The sequence below is a fragment of the Ammodytes marinus genome (genome assembly GCF_949987685.1).
Source record: "Ammodytes marinus genome assembly, chromosome: 5".
Lineage (NCBI taxonomy): Eukaryota > Metazoa > Chordata > Actinopteri > Uranoscopiformes > Ammodytidae > Ammodytes > Ammodytes marinus.
Genome location: NC_137234.1, coordinates 14,169,051 through 14,188,133, shown reverse-complemented (window position 1 = coordinate 14,188,133; position 19,083 = coordinate 14,169,051). Strand labels below are relative to the sequence as shown.

The window sequence follows — 19,083 nt, the reverse complement described above, 5'->3', positions numbered from 1 at the left end:
ATAATTATAGTGAGGAGGAGTAGAGACAGAGAGGAGAGTGTGACAGTGTGTCACCTCTGTAGGTCTGATGAGGATTTAAGGGGGGGACTACGGTCCCCCCCTTAAATTGCGGGATGTCACCATACTGCCCCAGATTTGGAGGTGCAACTGTCTGGAGAGAGATTGATGGCTGCAAGCAACAGATAAAAGCTTGTAGTGTGAAAGGAGATTAAAAAAAGGGCAGAGATTGTAGGCAGAACTGGACCCCACCCGTTTGGGTATGTGCTGAACAGCCAGATCTGATTCAAACACACTGCTATTAGCTGCTGGGGCAATTGCAGGTTTGTGGAGGGTAAACCTGAGATGTGATACAATATGCTGGAGGCTATCATTCATCTTAAAGCATTTTTATTTATAGCACAACTGTCATTGCAAATAGAAAAAAATTGTTTTAAAAGTAATTTATTTTAAAGCTTTACAATAATTCAATGGCATTTAGGGTACCTCAAATGTCACTACAATTTCTTCATGGACACACAAAAGGCAAATTTACTCTAATTGCTACTCCAATTGCTTGTCCAAGTATTGTTGTGACAGCCGCCCAGCTGATCAGACCCCTACAACACATCCTGCATTTTTCCCACGTAGCCCACGAGTGCTCCATCACAATGCCATTGTTATCCATCAGATTGTCTGCAGTCATTACTTATTCAACCAGCCGTCGTGCCTTTTGTCCCAAATCACCCTTCACTCCGTCCCTAAGACCTTCTCCTGCCTGCGGTCCATCTGCCCCCCTGTTCTACACGAGCCCCTCATTTCTCTCTTTCCCGCCCCCAACACACACACACACACACACACACACACACACACACACACACACACACACACACACACACACACACACACACACACACACACACACACACACACACACACACACACACACACACACACACACACACACAACTCTCCACACCAGCTGTCCAGCTTGTGTCCCCTGCAGTACAAGGTGCCGGCCTTGAAGCAGACCATAGAGTACACAAGAAAGCAGCGCTCACTGCTCTCCAGCCTGTTTACTCTAGCCGATTACAATGACGTTTCCAACATTGAGAAGACCATGATATTGTTATGCTCAGGGCTTCTGATCTGCACTGTTTGTAAGAGAGTTTAAATACCATATCGCCTATGATGCATCAATTTAGATCCTTCACTGTCAGGAGACTGACAACACTAACACAGCATTTATTTCTTTTTAACTTCTTTTTATTGAGTTTTTACATAAAAAATTACAAAATCAACATTGAAATATATTCCCACCCCACCCCCCTCCTCATGTACAATTTAATGCATAAATAACACACACGCACACACACACACAAAGTACAATAGTATTAGTTGTAATAGTACAGGAATAAATAAATATAACAAAAGTAATAATACAATAAGTAAATAATAAAATACAATAAATACATAAAAAAAATTAAATTGAAAACACTCTTTCTGACAAGGGATAAACACTCATGGCACTACTCTATACATTACGAATCAAGTGGGTTATGTTGTCAAAATACGTGAGAAAAGGCATCCACACTTTTTCAAATTTATTTGCAGCTCCTCTCAATGGGAATTTGATCTTTTCAAGCTTTAAATAGAACATGATCTTGACTAACACAGCATTTTAATACCCTTCATGTATCAGTGTGACAGTGTAGGCAAGCACTATTATATCCCGAATAAGCAGAATAATAAGATAGCGCTGACACATGTTGATTCGTGTATAATGCCAAGAAAGCACATTCAGTCCAATTAAATTGAGTTATAGGCTGACAGCAGAAAGGAGTGGAGGACTAACCGATTAATAGATTGACAGCAAAATAATTAGCAACAATTTTAATAATCGATTGACCATAGAAGTTATTTCCCTACTTATAAATCCCTAATTCCTTCTTTTTGTTGGGAGGATTTGTTTCTTTGCTCAGTCTTATGTGATAATAAATGGAATATATTTGGACAAAACAAGATTTAAAGCCATAACAAGGACAGGGTGTTAAGATACACCAGGATAGCTTACAGTACATATTTAAGTAGAAGGAAGTAAGAAGCCATGCCAAATACTTGCATACAAATAGAAATAAGTCATTGATGGGGGGTTATAAATAGGCCTAAGGAAAAGGAGGCTGGTGCCGCACGGGGATATTTATAGCAAAGGCTGTCTGCTGTTTACTGGAGAAAGCAGCCAGGGGTGCACTTATCAACAACACCATAAAACCCCAAATACCACTGGATGCACTGTCCGCCACCTTCCTCGACCATTTTTGGAAAGATGCATTTGAGGTGAAATGAAATCACTTTTATGAGGGGATCAAAGGGATTACTCCTTGGGGTCTTCTATTCATGGACACACTAAATGTAAAAGTTGGATCCCTTTTCACTCTCGACATAGCCTATCTCTGATTACAACATTTCTTGCCTCTGAAGTTGTAATGTTTATTGAATAGATGCATAGGCAACTCCGGGGCTGGAATGAGGGCACCATATCATAGGCCTATATAAGAGTTGAGAGGACATCTTTTTTTAACACATAGACCTATGGTTCCTCAATCTGAGCTTGCAGTAAAAGCATATTTAAAAAATATATATAAAAATGTTGTGTGAACTCACAACCCAAACCCAATAGTTTATCAGGGTGGATGTTATTTTATCACAGCAATTTCCTATTGCAGTTGAGATTGAATCAGCTGTTTCATTTTATTTCCCATGTGTAGCAGTGTTTAATTTGGTAGTAAGCCTACTGTAGGCTAATGTGTAAAAGGAAAGGAATTAAATAGTTGAACTTGGTTTAACGGCACATGTCAAGACACACTTGCTCGGTGCAGGCGTGCAGGTGGAGGACTGACCAGCTGACTGAGGAGCAGGAGGCGGGGCAGGCAGACAGTCCGGCTGGTGGTGGAGCTGCTCCACTCCGATAGACGGCCAACTTCATCGGAGTGAACCTGCGACGCAAGCCGCTGCCGCTGATGCTGCGTCCCCGGCAGCAGAGACCCGTCTGTCTGGGAGTCCGGCGAGCTAGGCTAACTAGCTGACTTAGTTTTTGTAACAAGCACGACAAACAGTGCACATAATTGCGATTCTGGACGGCAAAGTTAAACCAGAGCACTTTTAAATTGCTATTTTAAAAATGTCTATATTGCCGTTCACTCCTCCAATCGTAAAGAGGCTACTCGGCTGGAAGAAAGGAGAGCAGAACGGGCAGGAGGAGAAATGGTGCGAAAAGGCTGTCAAAAGTCTTGTGAAGAAGTTGAAAAAGACGGCACAGTTGGACGAGTTGGAAAAAGCCATCACCACACAGAATATCAACACGAAATGCATAACCATACCCAGGTAACGACACAAACTCAGAGCTAACGAGTAGTTAGCCAAGCTGGCGAGCTAGGGTCGATGACAGCTAACGTTAGCCTAGTAGCCTGCTAGGTAGCTCGAGCTAATATTAGAAGCCCGGTGCTGCTAGTCAACTTTTTTACCATGAACCCTTTACAGTTTATTTATCAAATACGCTAAGTAGGAGACAGACAGTTTGATTTGAAGCACTAATAAGCAGTGGGGTTTGATTGCATGGATAGTTAGCTTCACCTAACAAAGTAACAACAATCCTACAAAGCTAACATTAGCTCATTAATGCAATGCAAACCTTCTTTTCATCTTACATTTGTCAATAACGGTAAACTATTTAATCGTACGCCTCTTCATGTGTTATTAAGCTAGTGTTATGAATGCCAATGTCATCTGCCCCCGTCAAAACAAACTGTTCAGTTCAAGACACCAACGAACTAAAAAATCATAATTGGGTAGGAATGTGACGTTCAGCAGTAATAACTAGTAGGTGTTTCCCAATTGCCTAGGTAAGTCTTAAAAACACTTCTAAAGTCAGTTTCACCTGCTCACATGGTAGCTGCAATACTTCTAGAGCAGCATAAACAAAAGTGTGTGTCCACGGTTCACACGTGTGATGAACAGAAGGGGTGGTTTGGCGAAGCAGGGCTCTGACTCACACAGAGGATGTTTAGACTGGAGTGTGTACTGTTATCCCTGGGAAAGTTGGAAAAAGGGCTCGGTTTTGGGATTCCCAATATGGGATACCCATCTGTCTTAAGATTAGTAACTGATAGTTTGCAATGCTGACATAGGAGGCAATTTACTTGGGGGCGGGAGGTGTGTGATGCAGGTCTGTACATTCATGAGTTGTTTTCACTTTGATCTTTAACCAAAATAGTGTGCAGTTGATTCAGTTAACATTCTGTTTCCCATCTGTTGTCCCAGCCAGATGTGCAAATATAATCTTGAATTAAATGAAAATTGTCATCAAAAACTACAATGAAATCTCAGTCAGGATGACATTAAGAGACATAACAAAAAAAAAGTAGAATGTAAACACGATTCTTAAGTGTGTGTACTACTGCTGGTGATGGCACCATTTTTTAAATAGTTTATGTCTTTCATCCCTTTTCCTACATAACATAAATAAGGCAAATAGCCAGATACACATATTGCCCCTGCTGGTAATAGGCAGTGCAAACAGCTCTAGAACACACACCCTTTTTTTTCTAATTGTTAAGCATCATTCAAAGTTGTTCTTGTCTTCTAAGGAATATTCAATCAGACAGCTTGTCGACCTAATTGCTGATGAAACCGTGAGTTCGTCATTATGGTGTGTGTGTGTGTCTGTGTGTGTTTGTACAGAAGTCAGAGCATGGGTGTTAACCTACATTTAAAACCTTTTCCTCAGTTCTTGGGAATGTGCTCTAGGCTCTTGGGAGGGCGTAGGCCACTGTTTGGATTGTGGTTCAATCCCAGTGGATCCAGAGACTGCAGGTTTACAGTAGAACAGCTGTCTTGATCTCTGCTGGGGGATACAGGGATTCAGTGTTTCTGTACTACAGGTGGAGACCTATTTTTTCTGCTTTACTTTCTTCACCTCCTGTATTGTGGTTTAGGGAGTAAAAGTGGTTGTCAGGAATAAAAGGTCAAGTGTTCGCAACTTGATGGGACTCATTAGGAAATAGTTTTGAACTAAAACATCTTCAAGATAGCCTGGTACTACCAGACCATCATACTTCATTTCATTTGTACAGAAGGTCTGGAACTGCTGTAATTGGCAAACGTTCACTCACTTGAAGTTGTACAGGGAACTCGGAAATTTCCGACTTCACTACATATTGTAGTCCATCGATCTACCGGTACCTGGCAACGGTAACTTGCTAGAGCCTAACGTTTAGTTATTTGGATGAGAAAGGTTGTAGGCGTCCATACTTTCCCGAGCAGATGCACTGGAACACAGACAGGTCGGAGCTCGGAACTACCAAGTTGGAAATTTCCGATTTTGGAGTATAAAGGAACGCAGCATTCAACTGAAATTGGAGCGCGACTTCGACGTCATCGTTCTCAGCCACTTCCTCTGTTCGCTGATTGGACACTCAGAAATTTGTTCGAGCAAAATCCCACTAATACACACCATCCCCAGACTGACTACTGAAGGGAAAATGACATTTGGGCGGAAGTAGGTGGGCGGGCGGAGCCAGGCTATCTTCAAGGTGTACTACACCAATAACCTTAATGGTTTTAACTTGTTTAGTGGAAAAGCAAACATGCATATTTTGTTATTTCTTTTATACCACTGAAATACATTTTTACAGAATTGAATCAAACCTTTTGCTCAGAGCTTCCATAATTACCTATTTTGGATCCATGGTAAACTGCATCATATTATACAGTGCGTTCCAAATAATTATGCATTGATATTTTTCTCAGATTTTCCTAAATAGTCGATGCAAATGACAGTCAGTATAATTTAAGTCATCAACCGTTAAAGTATGATTCACAATTTATTGAACAAACCTCCCAATGATAACAGTATTTTTTATATTTTAAGTATTGCATTGCCTCAAACATAACTGTAACTGTGTGTCTGTCTCTGCCCCACTTCGCTTCTCCGCTGGCTTTAAAGGTGAAGTAAGCAATTTATTTTTGTTAATATAAGTATTAAATCGCTCTTTATTCATACAGTGATCACTCATAGTGTGCGCATTTCATAAAGCCGATCTCTCAGTCACCCGCTCTGCATGTAATCGTCAAATAAACTTTTTGGGGATCCCGAAACTGATATCCAATCACAAGAGAGAACGCTACTAAACTGCACCCGTCTCACTGCCGGTGCACACGCAGAGCGACAGATGGGTGAATGTTTATGTGCCTACAATGGCGGAGCAGGTAAAAATCCTTCCCAATGTCTGTTTTGATGGTTTTTATAATGTTTTATCACACTTACTTATCTGAGATGATGCTAGATAACTCGCTGTTTGAAGACCGCAGTGCATTAATGTGGTGATGTGGGGACGAGGGAGGGGACTGCTAACTGCAGTCAGTTACAGGAAGTTAGCTAAACTGACCATTCCGCTTACTGAACCTTTAACTAGATGCCTTTTTTTAATTCTGGTGAAAATAATTGTTTAAAAGTTAAGAGCTTATCCAATTGCTTGATTTGGCTTTGGAATTTGTTTTTAAGCTTTTAACTTCTGATTTAGGAGATCCTATTTCGTCTTAGACCATTTGACCACTTCTTTATCTGCTTGAACTGTTAATCATGAAATGGCAGTGGGAATTTGTTATTGCAGTTGTGTCTTTTCATTGAGATGATGTGGTCCTCACTGCTCATTTAAGGATATGCTTCTGATGCTTCTGAGTCGTAATTTTAGCATTCAACATAATACGTCGCTTCATTTGTGATTGGCCTATTTTAAATGGTAAAGAATCAAGATGTATACCTTTTTTGCTTCTGTCCATAAATCTTTGCTCATTTAGATCTAAATCACAGCTGTGACAGAGACAGTGGCCATTTCCTCTTGCTCTCACTGCTTTTTATCCTCCCAAAAATGCATGATAGAAGTCTGCACCAAAAATATTATTTCAATGAGATTGCGAATCGATGCACCTCTATGAAAGTAAAAAAATAAAAAATAAATAATAAATTATCCAAATGTTCCCTGAATTTTTTCAGATTTGTCATTTTATGTCATCGCAAGCCTATCGTCAAAGTTTATATCAATAGTAATTATAATATTTGGGATTGATACTCTAAGTTGCTTCGTTGATCATCTTGAAATTGGCACCAAAATAGCTCCAACTTGTTTGTCTGAAAGTCCTTTCTGACTTCACAGGAGGCCAAGCAATGGTAAAAAAAAAAAAATCATATGTGTTTTGTCTGACAGCTCCACAATGAGCTGAACTGTTGTTGAGTTTGGCTATTAAAAAAAGCCACCCCAACATGGAACTCTTTTTGAGGGAAAGATGATCTGTTATAGTCATTCCTTTCTTTTTTGTAATCTGAATTTCATGGCAATATTTATGGTCCCATATATTAAAAAAGGGTTGATATTAGTTTCATCACTTTTTGTGCAGGTCAAGCTACTTATTCTAAAACAGTATTCTATACGGTGTTCTGCCCTGTTGATCTATTCTAAACAAGTAAAATATATTAAACCTTTTTATAAATCAAAAGTATGTTTCCAGTATTAGCCAGATACAGTATTTTTGGTGGTCTCTTTCAGATCGTTAGATGGGCGTCTTCAGGTCTCCCACAGAAAAGGTCTTCCTCATGTGATATACTGTCGCTTATGGCGCTGGCCAGACCTGCAGTCCCACCATGAGCTGAGGGCTGTGGACCACTGTGAATTTGCCTTCCACACCAAGAAGGACGAAGTCTGCGTCAATGTTTACCACTACCAGAGGGTGGAGACGCCAAGTGAGAGCAGTTAATTGCTACTTGTTCCAAATGACTGTATTTAAGATAATGCTTTTAGCTATACAGTATACAGAACTGAATTGGTCCTTAATGAATGTGTCTGTGTGTCTCCAGTTTTGCCTCCTGTCCTAGTACCGCGACATACAGACATCCCTGCAGAGTTTCCACCGTTGGATGACTACAGCCCATCCATACCTGAGAACACCAACTTTCCCGCCGGCATTGAGCCCCAGAGTAACTATATTCCTGGTGAGAAAAGTGGTGCCATTATTTCTATACACAGAATTCCAAATAGTTATTGTGGGAAAATGAAACACAAAACGGGATGTTTACCTCTTTTGGTAAATGCTGATTGCATTGTTATGTTACAGAAACTCCTCCACCAGGGTATCTGAGTGAGGATGGGGAGACAAATGATCACCAGCTCAATCACAGCATGGACACAGGTGAGTCACATGAAAGTGCACACAGTTCAAGCTCATACCGTTCTAATTATGCCTTATCTGTATCATGACCAGGTCCTCTTTGCTGCTCTATTTCAGGTTCACCCAGCCTGTCTCCCAACCCTGTATCACCCGCAAACAGTAATCTTGGTAAGCAAAACCAAAGCGTAAGATTTACTTACGCAGCATATCACTCATTATGTGCACTTATCTCGTTGGTAGCAATTGTATTAGGTAAGGTAATACAACAGTATGTACATCTTCTCACGCAAATAAAATGGCAGACAGTAAATGTTGTGCACACTCTAGTAAATAGGGAGTGATCATTTCTTGCCGCTTGTGTTGCTAGACAACATGTTGCTAGAACACACCAAACAGCTGACAGTACAGAAGTACAGTACCAAGCTGGGCTGACTGATTGCTATAAAATCATGACAAAATCTTAACAACACATCTAGAGAATAATAGTTTTGCAGCATTGTTTTCCAGCACAGTTAGGCAATCGTCAACAAGCACACTAAAACATTCACAATAGCTCTCCTCAGCTTCACTGTATCTATTTCAGAATTTCTCTTTTTTTTTTGCTCTTCTCAATATAAATTGAATTGGACTTTCAGACCTTTGTAAGTAAAATGTGCACTGTTCTCATTAGGATATTTATTTAACTTTGTAATTTTTACACAAACACAAACTCCAAAACATACACTGCCATAACCGTTAGTCAACTGCTGATGCATTCATTTGAAATGTCAAAGAAACATCTGTGCCAGAGAGGTGTCTAGTTATAATGCCCCCGGACTCCCCTTCGAGGGGCAGGATCTCGGCTGGCTACTATTTTCACCCAGCTGGACATTGGACGCAAAAGCAGAAAACACTGGGTGTATCAATGGCATTTAACAAGAGGGGGAATGTATCTGTTTAATGTGCAAGTAAAGTGTTGCCGTGAAGAAGGATTACAATTTACGAAGACACTATGAAACTAAACATCAGGGGCCGTATTCACAAAACATTTTATCTTAGCGCTAAGAGTACTCCTAAGGAGCACTAAAAGTTCTTAGTAAGGAGTCATTTCTTAAAACCTATTCACAAAGCTGATAAGACCAACTTTTACTAAGGAATGGGAGGGACTACTAAGCTAAGATAAGGGGGCGGGGTTGACCCTGTTGCTATGGATGACGTCATGTTCATACCTTCTATGCCCACAGTGATTGGCTGAAAGAGAATGAGAGCTAAGAGTGAATTTATGATAGAAACACTGTGGGAGATATCCATATCGTGTCGCTGTATTAAAGTTAAGAGTTTTTAATACAATTAATGACAAGTGACACTGATTTAACATGAAACCAAGATACTGCAGGGTTTCCCACACTTTCGTTCACTATTAACCTATAGGCTACAATAGCGCCACATAGGTCTATTCATTTTACATTTTACAATGATTTGAATCGGGACAAATATCCTCATTGAACAGCTGCACGCCATGCACTCACTGTATTTCTCTCAACGGCGACTATGCAGCAATAGTCAGACAGCGACAAACCAGGAAATTCACAATTTGGAAACAACAGCCGGCGAAATCGTAAAGTGCATGCGGAAGGAAAAAGGCGAGACGCGCACCTATACAGACAGCGGACCTGTGGAACGGAGGAGATGCTGCGAAGCGCCACATAGGCTATAGGCCTACTCTAGTACGAAATTAAACCCAAACGTGACACCAACAGTAACTTTCAGCGCATCGTAAACCCAAAGCAACTGCAGGAAAAGGAACTTAATAAATATATATATGAATTATATGAATATAATACATATAAATGTGTCTATACTTTCTAAATATAACTTCACTAAGATCATTAAACCCTCACAGTTATTAAAGGTACCTTTTGTTAAGCTCACTATCATTAAATCTCTCCAAAATGCCATCAAATGGTTGTCTGTGAATTACTCTTAGTGACTTAGGAGTCCTCTCGAGGACTCTTAGCTTTTCATAGATTTAGGAGCTAGTTTTAGCGCTAAAATGCTTTGTGAATTAAACTTATCTTAAAAAGTTAGGAGTCCTAAAATTAGGAGTGAAACACCCCTTATTTTTGAGAGTTACTCCTAAATCAGCACGTTAGGACCTACTCTTAGCCTTAAAATGTTTTGTGAATACGGCCCCAGAGCAGCTACATGTCCTGATAAATGTGTTATTTTTGCAAAGTGGCCCGGCCCTTTGTAGATTTTTCTGTATGTGGCCCTCAGTGAAAAAAGTTTGGACACCCCTGCTGTAAATCAATGGACAACTAATAACTTATAACTATTCTGAATAGTGAATTGTCAGTGGTGGCTCAGCGCGCTAACGCACATGCATTAAACCATGCATGCTTTATAGTCAGTGACAGTAAGCCCGTACATGTAGGACCAGTTATAGAGTTCTTTTAATCTGAATCATCCTGAAACAATGGACCCATCCACACCTGACTGTACCTTATGACCCGATGATTGTTCAACACTCAGCACAAGTCAAAACAAGTTGATAAACCAAACATTGCTGATGTCTGATCGACGGTGCTGTAGACATGAAGCCCAAAGACTATCACATTAGAATGTCTTTGGATGGTTGAGTGTGCTTGTGTATATGGCAGACGGGCAATATACAGGAGAGGTGGACTACGTCTGGGAGGCTTAGCCTCAGGGTAGGAACAGAGTAAGTATGAATTGAGTCTTTGTCTATGGTCTGTCCTCTGCTGTGGAAAGGCCAGGGACAGAAAGCTCAAGGTAATGCAATAATAATAATATCCGGTTACCAGGTTATTCTATCTATGTGGAAAGCCACCAGGAGGTCATTGTTAAAAAAATAAATACTTACGTCATGTCTTGGCCATTTCTGGCTGGGGCCATGAAGGTCGTGGGAAATAACTTTAGAAGAGAAATCAATTGTATCAGCAGCGTGCATTTTCACAATCAAATCATTATTTGACTCTGAAGCATTTTTCCTGTTCTCATGAACTTCCGAAAGCTTTTTTTAATGGACCTAACTGGAACTTGTATTTCTGCTATTACCTTACCCATCTTACCCTAACCCTCTCTGCTCACACAGACTTACAACCTGTGACGTATTGCGAGTCTGCCTTCTGGTGCTCCATCTCGTACTATGAGCTGAACCAGCGGGTAGGAGAGACCTTCCATGCCTCCCAGCCTTCCCTCACAGTAGACGGATTCACAGACCCCTCCAACTCTGAACGCTTCTGTCTGGGCCTGCTGTCCAACGTCAACCGCAACTCAGCAGTAGAGCTCACACGCAGGCACATAGGTACTCATTTTATTTCACAGGGACGATGATCCAATTTCCCATTTATATTTGCACTTGACATACTTCGCAGGTAGCTGTGCCCTGAGCGACAGTCTTCTCTCTTCCCTTTTCAGGACGGGGCGTAAGGTTGTACTACATCGGGGGAGAGGTGTTTGCAGAGTGTCTCAGTGACAGTGCCATCTTTGTCCAGAGTCCCAACTGTAACCAGCGGTATGGCTGGCATCCTGCCACTGTCTGCAAAATACCTCCAGGTAGGCATCAGAGAATTCACACAAATGCATAAAGCCATGATCAGAAGGAAAAAAAAACAGTTTAACTGCAATTTAATGAACCATTCAATTTTTTTTGTTTTCAGTGCTATTGAACCTATTAATAAAACAATTGTTTTCCTTCAGGGTGCAACCTTAAGATCTTCAACAACCAAGAGTTTGCTGCTCTGCTTGCCCAGTCAGTCAACCAGGGCTTTGAGGCCGTCTACCAACTCACAAGGATGTGTACCATTCGCATGAGTTTTGTCAAGGGTTGGGGAGCTGAGTACAGGTAAAAAAATATATTTCAAACAAATTAAGATGATTAATACAATTATATGAATGCATTGTTTCTGATATTTACATGTTATTGGCTGAGTATTTTTTTATTCAGAGTTCAATCTGTTCATGTTCAGTTGACGAGGTGCAAGCATAAGTTGCGAAGAAAGATATATATTTTATATACTGTTTTTTAACGAAAAAAAGTCAAGCCCATCTCCAGTGAAAATTTGTTTAATTTTTTTAGTATTATCAAGTTTATTTTTTTACAATTTAGTACTGGAATTTTCACCAATATTGCCAACATTTAGAATTTTAGTTGACTAGCAAAAGACTCAAACATTTACTTTTAATTGACTCAACAAGTGCCCACAGCCTTCTTCTGTCCCGTTGCTTTTTTCATTTCATTCTCTCATACGGTACTATTGTATACTTTGATAAACACAGAATGGATGTTGAGGAAGGCTGTCGGGTCCGAGTAATCCCCAGGGTGTAGAAGGGAGACAGAGAATTGAAGGGGTTCTCCCCTCTTGATAGAAGACGTCATTCTGCAGACAGAACAGCACATCAAGCCATTTACAAACAAGACTAGACACACAGTATACCTTAACCTTCTCATGGCTACACCTTAACTTTTTACTTCAGTTTTTTTCTAATTCTCTACTAAAAAAACATCCACAATCATGTCTCAAAATACGCTGTGCTTATTCCAGCTCTCCAAGGAAAGTAAAACTAGGGTTATGGGGGGAGGGTGCAGCTGTGAGTCAGCAGGAGAGGGTTGAGTAACAGAGGAAGAATGCAGCAGGCATGAGGTGGTGAAGGGGACATGGAGTGGGACGTGAACACATTTCAGACACCCTGTGTAAAGGCCTTTGCACACCGGGCGCGTTTTATTCGTGCAATTAATTTGTTAATTAATGAACGTATACAGAGTCAATACAAGCTTCTACACCAGTGCCGTAATTTTGCATCGCGAATTTGCGTTTTTTATTTTTTCAAACTGAGTTCGATTTTTCTGGGACGTCGCTTCTTAAAGTGAGACGCGATAAAATTCACATTTCAAAACATTCGCTTTTACGTGCCGTTTATTCGCGTTGCGCCCGGTGTGCAAAGGCCTTAAGGGGGATTCCCACTGGACTGAGTGGTGCGTGTTAGATTTCTGGCACCAAACACCTTGGAGAAAAACATGTCAAGATGATAGAAACTTGAATGACTCCAGGAATAGCCTGTAAAGTTGGCTTTAGTGTTGTTGCATGTTCGACTAAGTCAAGAAATGCTTAGTATTCAGTATCTTTGCATTGACAATGATGTTTGTTTTAATACTTTGCATTGTTTTGTTCGACTCGATGTCATTGGAAATAAGAGTCACCCCTCAATGATCTCGAGGATGAATAAAGATTGAATGAATAACGTTGCATCAACGATGAAATGTCTCACACAGATTTGAAATGTATGGTTTCATGATGTAATTAGGAAAAGCTGTCAGTAATGACAAACTTATGTCGACCCCCTTCCTTCTCTGTGCCCTGCAGACGTCAGACAGTGACCAGCACCCCCTGCTGGATAGAGCTGCATCTCAACGGCCCTCTGCAGTGGCTGGACAAAGTTCTCACACAAATGGGCTCTCCCAGTATCCACTGCTCCAGTGTGTCGTAGGAGCATGCTCATGCTTTCCAAAAACCCTTCTTCCCATTGACACACTTATACACAAACCACATAGGAAAACGTAGGTGTCTGTGATGACGCCATTCGTCAAATCAACCAATCACTCCTCCCTCGTCGTCTCGAACATTTCACCTCATACCGATAGCACTTTCCTCAATACCATTTAGTGTCCCCAATTTATGGTTATTTCAGGACTTGTACATTGTTTTGTTTTCAAAGGGTATTTGCAATAGGTTTCTAAAGACTAACCACTTCGTCTTTATTATTAATTCAGACATCATGTCTATGCCCAGTGTGGTACATGTTTTGTATGAAAGCGATTGAAATGTTTGTTTCCCAAGTTGAAGTTATCGTACAGTTTCAGCTTGGTCACCTTTAACATGTTTCAAAACATTTTTGATTCTATGAATTAGCTAAAATTATGAATACACTATCATCACTGGTGTTAAAGTGTCCCAGTACCACTCTTTGTAATTACTGAATTGGGAGTCCTTTTTTATCATTGAAACCATACATTTACATGGGAAATGTAATTCTGAGTATTGATTAAATAGAATATATTTAATATTTTAAGTTCAAGATATTTTTCCCATATGGATTTATCTATTAATGTGTCAATTATCAGATTGATCATGTAATTGCTATTTTAAACAAAATATTTATATTAGCTAGCCTGGTCCTACTTCATTTGTACAGAAGGTCTGGAATCACTCGATTGACAAACGTTAACTCACTTGAAGGCGGGTGTCTGGCCGTGACATTTGTCATTCGCCAGCTTCTGACTGGCGAACGACCTCGACCACATTGTTCTCAGCCACACCCTCCGTTTGCTGATTGGACCGCCAAAAATCTGGCGGAGAAAACCCACTAATATACCGCAGGCCCAGACTGACTACTGAAGGGAAATTAAAATTGAGCGGAAGTATGTGCCAGGCTAGACATTAGCAGCAATGTTTCTTGAAAATAACCCTTGTATGAAAACTATTTTGCTCGGTGAAAAATACATTTTATAAGTTATTTTTGCATACTGTCCTGCATGGGAATATATTTTTTGTATTGCCTCAATATAATTGTACATACATATTTATAGCTTGTGATTTCTGGTAGTCATACGTTGCTTGAAACAGTAGACCTGACTCACCTCTGGCATGAGTAGATTCAAAATGACACAAAACTTGGCCTGCTTTAATTTGGGCTTTTCTGACCCGATTCAACTGGATCTTAAGTGTGACACATAGGATTACTGTACCAGCTGTTACTGTCATAATAGGGACATAGCGTATGAGAGATCATAGTGAACTGGTTAAAATTAGGCACCATGTGACTCCAGCGTGAAGGGTATACACTAGCAGAAACCATGGCTTTAGTTCACCCATTAATGGCACGTTGAGTACAAACAAACAGGTCTTTTCATATATGACCAACTGTTAGCCAATAGTACACAATGCTCCTTGTGGGTAAATGACGCACTTGCTATTTACTGTGTAGGTCCGTGTAAAGTTCAAGTGGTAGTTTACTTGTCCAGTAAATGCTGTACATTGCTACAATATAAAAGCATGTGTAATATGCTTGCGATCCTTGTTTATGAAGCCACTCTGTTAATTCTACACTTACTTACAGTGCATAAGGCTGCGTCACCTTGTAGTATGTTTAAAACAGTTACATGGTGCTAAACTGAAATACTGTGTACTACAGTGCGTGTGGTAGTCATTAGATCTGTATCAGTACCGGTACTTCTGTTCCTTGATATTCTTAGTTGGTGGTTTTCTGTTCCAAGTCTTATGTACATGTTTTTTGTTTCATGTGGCCTAATATTTGTTCTCAAATGACCATTGTTTTGTTATTTGTGAAAATTAAATACGTTGCAACTAAGTAAAAATAACTGTTAGTCAATGTTTTCTTTTTAAATCATGGCTCGCTAATAGACAACTAGAAAAAATTAACATGTCTTTGTTGATTCAACAGAACGTGACTTAATTGTCTTACAACTCTTCTAAGGATAAGGCACATTATGTCACTTGCAAATATGTGTGACAACTGCACCAAAAAGACGTATACTTACATAAATCAAAGACAACATAATTTAGTCTTGTTTTTCCACCTGCACCACAATATGTGTCGAGGTTCACTCAGGACCCACGGGAGAGGACTTAGGGTCAGGGCCATCTATTTGCTCTCTGCTCTCTCAAATAAATATATTCACTGCTTCTTACTATACACCATCAGTATTGCAATCGTTTAATTCTAAGAATCAAAAGTTTCTAAACATGACACTGCCTACAGTACTGTTTGTAAGCAATTCCACCTTTGAGGTGCAAGATATTTTGGGAGCCCTAGTAAAGGAGGAGGATCAAGAGAAAAGATACAGTCACGAGTAGCTAGTTATTAGCTTTCCTCACCCGATGATAGCCCGTCTATCTCATCATCATCACCACCGATGGCCATCCAAAACGCTTTTGCTACCTGTAGAGCAGACTTAGTGTAAATATTCAATGTCAATTAAAAACATGTTTGCTTAAACAAATGATCCAGTTGCCAATCCAACTGAAACATGCTACTGCCCCAACAATACACATTTCTATTTTTCACATCATTAAGTCATGGACTGACTTGTTTGCCAATGGTGTGAGGTTGTGAGGATACTACAATCAGTTTGTTCAGAACAATTTTACAGAAGATGCTAATTGTTTTTGAACAGGTCTTTGTTTCCTGCTTACCTTCTCTGCATGAACCTTTCTCTGCTCATGAGGCAATGAAGAAGCTTTGTCTGCAGGTTTAAAAAATCAGAGAAAACCAAACATCAGCAGTACAATTATTTGACCTCTTTCCGCAACCACAAAATAACCCTCAAGTTATGGCTTTTTTCCCCACGCTGTTATGCTTTTTTTTATCCACTTCAAATTACCTTTCATCTCTTTTAATTTGGTAAAAAGACGTTCAAAGTTATCCACGTCTGGATCTCCAGCCGTGAGATTAGCGAGCTCCTGAATGTCCAAATCAGTCATTGCATCTGAGAGAATTAACAGAAGTGAATATTAATAACTTATCATGTAATGTCAGATCACATTTGTTTTAGGTCAACGTGCCAGTAAAATGACGAACCAGTTTAGGGGGAAAATTACTTTAGGTGTTAGCATTTACCGATTTCATCAGAAGTTGTTCACTTACCAACTACTGTGTCTCCCTGTGTGTCTGTGTTTGTACTACTTTCTGTGTGGTTAGCTTCCTCAACGACAAGTGAGCCCTCTGGCAAGTTGGACGACTGCAACAGAAAAGGAGACACGGTTAGCATGTCTCCTCAAAAACGGACAGATTAATACAATTCAATTGAAATACATTAGAATAGATAGTAGAACACAAAAGTAAGTACACATTGAAAGATAATTACAAATCAAAATGAGATTAGGATCAAAGTCAATGAAAGGCGTAACAAAAAAATTGCCACATACTGGTGGATCTTGACAGCTGCGTGGGTTGTTGTGTCTGGAGGCCACCAAACTACTCATCAGACCGAAGCCCTGATTGTGCCCTATCAAACAGAGGTAAACAACTGTCACATGCCATGCATACACAGAGATACTACTAATAGTTAGGAGAAAGTGTGATACGTAATTGCATTGGTCATGTCATCTCACCATCCTTCATTTCCACACTGGACCAGACGTTGGCATTGAGAGCCTGGACAATCCTCTTTACCCCTGTGGATTCTGGGAAGTCATCTGATAAAGACAACAAAGACAGTGGGAATGACAGTAAATACATAAACAACACAAGAAGAATGAGAATAAATGACTGCCAAACTCACCATCCTCATCTGGCACCTCCAGCGGATTGAGCTCCACCAGCTCAAAGGCATGAGACAAACACCACTGGTGTGCTTCGTGTCTGGTGACCCCTAGAACAAAAATCCACTTTTAAATGCCATTCAGCACCCTAAAATGCATTTCCATACTTCCTGCACACTAACCCACACCAAAGAGAGCTGGAGAACTAACCAGTTTCACAGACCCTGTCACACACCAGAATGAGCACCTCTGGAGCAAGATCTTCCACCACTGATATCCAAGGATGTAGCTTTTCCAGACCATCCTTCTGCAAACACCATGCATGCACACACTCATCAACACGTAACACAAAACGCACTGTTCAGATTTTCAAACTATACCTCATTATTAAGTCACGTACCACTGTACTGTCAAAATAAGCGATGAAAGCCTGCATGGATTGGGCAATTTCCGACGACATTTGAAAGGTGCTTGGTACAACACATAGCCTGACATCTGCTGTGTAATATTTGTTGTTGATGGTCCATGGATACCAGGCTACCGACTCTTCTGTCTTGGTCGGCTCGGGCAAAGAGTTCGAAACGATGATCTCTGAGGTAAAAACACAGTTGTCATATATCACACATACAAACAGAGAGAGATTAGGTAAAGCTAAGTTTCTCAGCCTGCTTCCACTGTGTGACCATGTATAAATAGGATTTACTTAAACTACTTCAGCCTGACCATTTCCGTTTTTATATCAGTCCCAAGAAAATACACTCCTAAGCTTGACAACATCAGATAAAATGGTTAATAACCGTGTTAGCAACATGCAAGCGTTACAAAATATTACCTATTGTGCTAAGAGTATGTTAGCTTTGTTTAGCTTTAGCCCAAATCATGCAACCTCATTTGCTAAACTTACGTTTTATCAGCTCCTCTTCTTTAAAACCACTGTCACAGCTTGTGATGACTACACATGGAATTGTAATTTCCGTGTTTTCTTCTTCGTCTGCTGACATGTTTCTATATTATTTAGGTCAAGCAGCTGTTAGCCTAGCGCGACGTAAACCAACATTAATGACCTTTCAACTCTGACTGAGCCACTGCGACGTTCTCTTCCGGTGCAGCATTACTGTTTTACTATTTTTAATAACGCATTTTGATACATATATGTGCATTAAAATGACATGATTTATGATATCGTATAAGATAGGTACTATACTAACACTTTAAATATAATGGTGCTAAAATGTTTACGTCGAAATGTGCGTCTTCCGGTTTTGAGCATTAAAGTATTTGATGCCCTGAGAGTAACTTACAGGCAAAGCAAGCCACGAAGCTCCACAAATAAATTCATAATGTATCTTTAGGTCAAAGGCTGAAATAAAATGAAATGAAAGTCAGGCCATGGTTGACATTTTTATCTGCCAACTGTAACAAAAGTTGGTTTGTGTTTTGTACGAAGGCGGAGGGGCTGTCTGACAGTCTTTACTCGGGGCAGACATTTCTCAAATATTGGTGGGCTTCGTTGTCATATCGCTGTCATGGTAACACCTTTATAGTTTGGTCAAAGTTAGCTAAGTTAGATTATGATTATGATGTTGTGATACATGTTAGT

General features: G+C 40.1%; 2 protein-coding genes across 2 annotated transcripts; one reads left to right on the top strand and one right to left on the bottom strand.

Moving 5' to 3' along the window:
- Positions 1-2,974: 2,974 nt before the first annotated feature.
- Positions 2,975-15,638, top strand: smad3b (SMAD family member 3b). Its single transcript, XM_080027769.1, has 9 exons — positions 2,975-3,360; positions 7,581-7,774; positions 7,889-8,023; positions 8,146-8,220; positions 8,317-8,367; positions 11,294-11,506; positions 11,620-11,757; positions 11,902-12,046; positions 13,566-15,638. Exons 1-9 carry the CDS (start codon positions 3,158-3,160, stop codon positions 13,687-13,689), a joined length of 1,278 nt encoding a protein of 425 aa, XP_079883895.1. The 5' UTR covers positions 2,975-3,157; the 3' UTR covers positions 13,690-15,638.
- Positions 15,639-16,083: 445 nt separating this feature from the next.
- Positions 16,084-18,575, bottom strand: aagab (alpha and gamma adaptin binding protein; the record flags this gene model as incomplete). The annotated part of the gene is made up of 10 exons (XM_080027770.1): positions 18,388-18,575; positions 17,884-18,074; positions 17,694-17,790; positions 17,504-17,593; positions 17,334-17,417; positions 17,148-17,227; positions 16,867-16,960; positions 16,604-16,708; positions 16,416-16,465; positions 16,084-16,161 (listed from the first exon to the last, which is right to left on the bottom strand). The coding sequence occupies exons 1-10, from the start codon at positions 18,482-18,484 to the stop codon at positions 16,084-16,086; spliced, it is 966 nt and encodes a 321-aa protein (XP_079883896.1). The 5' UTR covers positions 18,485-18,575.
- Between the last annotated feature and the right edge of the window lie 508 nt (positions 18,576-19,083).

Coding starts and splice junctions, on each gene's coding strand:
- smad3b (XM_080027769.1), top strand. CDS start 3,158: ATGTCTATATTGCCGTTCACTCCTCCAATCGTAAAGAGGCTACTCGGC. Junction 8,221..8,316: donor CAATCACAGCATGGACACAG/GTGAGTCACATG, acceptor GCTCTATTTCAG/GTTCACCCAGCCTGTCTCCC. Junction 11,758..11,901: donor TGTCTGCAAAATACCTCCAG/GTAGGCATCAGA, acceptor GTTTTCCTTCAG/GGTGCAACCTTAAGATCTTC.